Source organism: Geospiza fortis, unplaced genomic scaffold (genome assembly GCF_000277835.1).
Source record: "Geospiza fortis unplaced genomic scaffold, GeoFor_1.0 scaffold98, whole genome shotgun sequence".
Lineage (NCBI taxonomy): Eukaryota > Metazoa > Chordata > Aves > Passeriformes > Thraupidae > Geospiza > Geospiza fortis.
The window spans coordinates 12,465,145-12,471,144 of NW_005054306.1; the positions used below are offsets into that span (position 1 = coordinate 12,465,145).

General features: G+C 39.1%; 1 protein-coding gene across 1 annotated transcript in view; it reads right to left on the minus strand.

Annotated features, from left to right (window-relative positions):
* The window catches only part of SAMD3 (sterile alpha motif domain containing 3), a 35,342-nt gene extending 29,772 nt beyond the window's left edge, over positions 1-5,570 (minus strand). The window contains exons 1-3 of the mRNA XM_031066688.1: positions 5,471-5,570; positions 4,563-4,752; positions 644-745 (exon numbers count right to left, since the gene is read on the minus strand). Of these exons, the coding sequence (XP_030922548.1) occupies positions 644-745; positions 4,563-4,752; positions 5,471-5,549 (371 nt within the window). The 5' untranslated portion in view covers positions 5,550-5,570. The remainder of the gene's footprint in view (positions 1-643; positions 746-4,562; positions 4,753-5,470) is intronic.
* Positions 5,571-6,000: the final 430 nt, after the last annotated feature.

A 6,000-nucleotide genomic window follows, 5' to 3' on the forward strand; every position in this document is an offset into this window, starting at 1 on the left:
TAGAAATAAAGGGGGATAAAGATAAGCAGACAAACCTTTGGAAACACAAAAATAATTGCCTTGAAAGAGGAACAGGGCACTCTTTCAACACTGACTGCCCATCTCAAAGAAGAAAATCATGGGTAGGAGAAAAAAAAGGAAAAAAAAAAAAGAAAAAACCACTTCACATTGTCTTGCCTCCAGTTTCTAGGCAGGCTTATTTTGACAACCAAGGAAAATGAGCATGCAAATGGAATCAGCATGCCTATCTTCCCAAGCGCTATATTTAAGATGCCTCAAGCACACAATTTATTGAATAGCGATATTCCACTGTGTAATGACTAATTTGTCAAATTGGCGTTGAAAACACACATGTAAAATATGATTTTTAAAAATCAGATAAATAAAGACAAACTTGTACCTTGCCTTCTGCATGAGGTAACACAAAACAGTGAGCAAGGACTGAGGATGGAATCACACCATCAGGCTATTTCATTCAGTCAAATAAATTTCTGTTCTTGTTGTTTTCAAAATACACCTGGATATACCTGAACTTGACCTCCAGTAATTAAGATCACTTTATAAAGTATAAATTAAGCAAGACAAAGTGTTTATGTAATTTTCAAAAGGCAAGGAAAATTTCATTAATATATTATAAACTCACTTTTGCTTTAGCACTCTATGATCAATTAGTCCTTTTTCATTTTCATGTGAATACTTCTGCTCCACCGGACCAGAAGAAATTAACATCTGTCTGTCAGTAGCCCTAAAAGAAAAAAAGAACAAAAATCACTCTCAGGTCTTGTGCAGCTTATAGAAAAGATGTTTAGGGTTGTAAAATACCAGTGGAAGAAACAGAAAAGAAGAAAAATCAACATATCAAATATGTAATGATTTTATATGCTTATGCCTCCTAATGAATTTCTCAGTTCAATTATCAAACTGACAAATTAAAAGGAAAAATGTAGAAAGTTCTGCCTGCTTATATTCTAATTACTACACAGTTACAAATCCCAAGAAAATCAGACCTCTCAGAGTTGCAGGGTAACATCCATCTTCATAATCTGGCATCCCCAAACTTCTGGGAAAAACTAACCATTGCAACATGTAAGGGGTGAGCTGAAACAGCTAATTACACAGCATTTCAATACACTTCTATTTAACTAGAATCTTGAAAAATTGTTTTTTCTGGAGGTTAAGTCAAAAGCTTCAAGTCAGCTTTGCATTACTCCAGCCACTCTAGAAGATCTCCAAGTGCTTCCTGATCTTACAGTCCACTGTTCCTGGACATATGCTCCAGCTCTAGCTCATCACTAGTAACAAAAACTCTAGATGCACACTTTGCTATGAGCCAGTCCACTGCTTTCCATTTAACCTTTGTGTCCACTTCTCTCCCGCCTCATATTATTGTTATTTCTTGTTTTGGTAGATGTGCTGGCAGAAGCCAATGTCAGCAGTTTTACCCCATACTGGGGGAAAGGCAGAGCTAAGAGAAGGGATACTGTTATGCTGCCAAGAATTCATGCCAATCATAAGACACTACTTTTTCCCCTAACCTCCTCTCTTCAGAACATCAGAGCTCTAAAGATGCTCTAGAAACTGTTCCAGCCTCAGTTGCACTCAACACACAAAAGGTTTTTATTGGAAATAACATTAAAGTTTGCCATATTTATAAGGGGAGTTCTCCCTTTCCATGAAACGATATATTTCAGCCATGCAGTTAAATGAAACAAAGAAAAACCCTTAGTATATTCTCTGTGTTGCTCTTAGAAAAAATTGATTGTGAAAGTGGAAGGCAGCTTCATATTTACCTGGTAACATCTATGTATGAGCTCCTCATACACATATAAGCAGTTTCTACTGTGTGACTGAGAACACTTCCACTGAACCAGTGACAGACACAGGATGCTATTTCCATGTCCTAATCCAAACTGCTGGAGATGTAAGCCACATTCTAATTAGCCAAATCTATTACTTCCACACAGAAAGTGCTCACCTATTGCACTCCAAATCCCATCCAGCCAAGGACTTAGTTTCTGTCAGGGAAGAGAGGCCAGCACAATTCACACACAGTCACAGGATGAGCCAAGGACACCAGGATAAAGAGATGCCAGCCAGGAGTGCACCAAAATCACTGGGGACAGCATTTGTATGAGAAATACAACAGGAAAATACTGCTGACAGCTCTAGGAAGCTCCACAGTGACTTCAGCTGACCCAGAAAGAGACTGTGATGATGAGGATTTCTTCCCTGCCCTGAGCAATGCCCTCTCCACCCTGTCACTGGTCCTGGCAGGGCAAGCAAGTTCTGGGAACTGGCCTGACTGAGAAATAATTCTGCAAAACAGAAAAGATGGTTGGTTTTCACCTGGGCTCAAGCACTGCATGATAGGAGTTAGGAGCATACAAACTCAGATTTCACCATTGTTCTCTGGCACCACAGGAGGACCACACACCCAGCTGTGGATGCTACTAACTGCAAACCTTAACATGGTTTGTCTTCTCACTGTAATTCTGCCTAACATCAGGGAGCAATGGAGGAAATGTGAGTTCACATCTACTGTGAGCTATCAGAACTATGAATTTTACATTTGTTCAAAACAGTCTCATACACTTAAGTAATGAGTCCTTGAACTAGATCAAAAAAAATTATTCTTACAGGATTTTGTTCAAGATGTACCAAACAGACAAAAATAATTTTGAACTACATCACCAAGAAAAGCATTGCAGTGTTAAGAAAAGAGTCAGAACTATCTGAATATAAAGATACAACTTTCAGTTTTGTAACAAAATACTCTTTTCACTATAGATGCTTTTCCATAATTTTATGCCCAAAAATGCACAGAATATATTGACTTTTTACTCATCCTAAAATACATGACTGAATGCATCTTAAACTTGCTTGGATTTTATTCTGTCTTTCTTGCTGACACAAAAAATATTTCAGGAACAGCCACTTATTTGCTCAACTTCCCTGTAAAGAGGACACCAGCTTATTTTCCAGGAAGGAGACTAGATAAAGACTTTAATGTAAACTATATTCACTAAGATTTGATATTTTAAGTTTTTTTTTTTTTAGAGTCTGCAGAACATCACAGCAAAACAGTTGCACTCATGCTACCGCAACTGCGTGCTCTTTGTGGGACAGCATGGCTTGACCTGCAAGAGCTGACAAAGTCACATCTGAGACACAGTCCATGCAAACACTCCTGACAAAGTCAGAAAGCTAAATATCCAAAGCACCATTCTAACTGCCCTAAACATAAGGGCATGTTTTCTTCTGAACCCCATGCTGAAATCGTGGTATATCCACCACACTTTGGATGAAGTACAATATACAGAGTAGTCTTCACAGCAGACACCTCTACCCCTAAAGAAAGAGCTTCCTATTAATCAAATAGGCAGGCCCTTGGTGCAGATAACAGACTGGCTGTGATCTCATACTTCAGGCCTGTGATAAATCTAACATGCAGTGACTTGGTCTTCTTCCTGCAATCCCCTTCTCTCCAATGGCGCAGGAGCATTTACCTCAGGAGTTTCACAAATACTTCCACAAGGACAAGAGGATGTATCTCCCTGTGCAGTTTAGTTCTGCTCATGAGCTCAAGTTGTTTGGAAGTAACTCGGTTATCACTGTTTATCACGCTTTCGTTTGGGCTGTTAATCACCTCAGAGTGCACAACCTGGACTCCTTTTGGATGAAGGCAAATGCTCTGCAGTTCTAATCCTCTGGGATTAATTCTACTGTGACTAATGTAGCCTTAGTGATAGAGTCGTTTCTTTTGAAAAAAATGCATTTTGGATCCATGGCAAGCTGCTGTCTACAGTCAGGATTCTTGGGTTTAAAAAGGACTTTGAGGTCAGGATCTCTCTCCTCAGCCAAGACATTCAGAAAAACATAACCCTGCTAGACTTACAATAGATCAGAATGGAGGTAAAGGATGGGAGAATCAACACCCCTCACCCAAATACCCCCAACAAAACACCCACAAACTCCGCCCCCTCCTCCCTCCCCTAAGAAACCCCAAACAAAGAAAACCTGCTCAACCAAGAGCCAGAACATAATAGAGGACAATCTCCCTGGAATCTGTTCTCTAAAAATCTATCTAGTTTCACAATAAATTTCAATAATGCCACTGTGGGATGATTAAATGCTTACATCTGGACCAAATCCAGAGTTTCCTTTGATAAACTGACTTTCAATACACCTGTGACAAATACTATCTCTGGCTAAATCATTATTTTACTCCAAGACTTGTAAGCATTTAAAAGTAAGTTCTTCAAAAGCTTAATATATTAAAGAGGGAAAATCTTAGCTATAATAAAAGTTTGACAGTGCTTCATTCAAATGAAAACTGGCTATTTAAGGAAGTTTAAATTAATTAATGGCATGGTTCAGGAATGCTGATGCCCTGTTTAAAACGACAAGGTTAGAATCCAGTTTTACATTTCACATTTGTTACAGATACTCAAAATATAAAAACTAGATACAGATGAAGAGCTAGTAAATGCCAGTTTTAAAATGCCATGAAAAGAACACAACTATACCCAGACTGATATTTGCTGTGCCACGAACAAACTCACCCACTGATTACTTCTGGAAATTTTTGAGAAGCTGTTTCACAAGAGTATATAAGGGATTCCAGCCTACTCTTCTGTTGCTGGTATTTTTTAATCAGGTCCATCAGCACTGCCTGGTGCCCAATCTTCTTCACCAGCTGCTGCACCATACGATCATTAAGAGCCAGAAGAGCTGCTCCACTTATTTCTTCTTCTGCAGATTGAAGGGGATAAAATCATTACTGCAAAACAGCTTTATAGTTACAGTTACATTCTATATGCCTAAAAACATGGTGATGGAAGACAGCTCAAAGGGAAGGATGCTTTGTACTGCTGACAGTCATCTTCAGCTGCCACCATCCTTTCCCAAGCAGTGCCAGGAGTACTAATCACTGCCCAGATATCTTCCCCTGACATAGAGCCAAGTCTGAAACACACAGAGGCAACAATTTTAATGCTGTAAATCAGGCCTTGCTTGAATCACAGGAGACTGTTACTTGCTGATGAAGGAAATAAAACTTTTTTAACAGAGTACACAAGAAATAGGCTGTTCACATTACAGTTTCTTGTGCACTCTTCTGTAGAACATAAAACATTTATACACTACATTTGCATTATTTCAAAAGACTTTTACAACATAAAATAGGCCCTGTCAGGACTTTAAAACTGCCAGCTCTGATTTGGGGTGTGTCTATTTATATACAGGCTTAATCTCATCCCCCAGGATTTCTCAGACTCTGTAACAAATCTGTACACTTATGTTGATTCATCAGATCTGTGTCAGTTCTCACCCTAATAAATTTCTATAAAAGTCTGAGGTTAGCATATACACACATGCCCCAAACCAAAACAAGGTAGGCAGTGCCAATAAAATGCATAGCAAGATATACTAAACAAACAGCACCACCCCCCCAAACAATAAAAATGCTTACCACGGAACTTAGGAACTAGTTCTCCTAAATTTCTCAGTTTCAACCAGTTGCAGACTTGCTCAACCGACCAACTTTCCATCTTCAGTTGTTTCAATGCTAAATTTCCCTCTGAAATGAAAATAGGGGATTATTTTTGTGCTGAGCTCTAAGCCAAACTCCAACATTTCATAGCAAAAAATGCACTTAGCAAATAATATATCTACATGCTCTGAATAAAATAGTGTTAAATAATCCAGCTGATGCCTGTTTTAAGTGGCAGTTTTCTTGGAGCCCTTCCCTCACCTCCTTTCCCGTCTCTGGCTTCCCTCCGTTCTGAGGCAGCCTCATTCCTTATAAAACAAGACCTGCTCCGGTACCATTAACACCCAGGTTTCCACACAGAGAAGAAAAAAGGTGTGAAATTCACCACCACCATCAGGCTCATCAGGAAATGGCTGACATTTTACAGAAGGAAAAAAAAAAAAAAAACAAGCCACCCTACCACCAGATAAGAGTCTGTCACATCCATGCTTACAGTCAATCAAGCACCT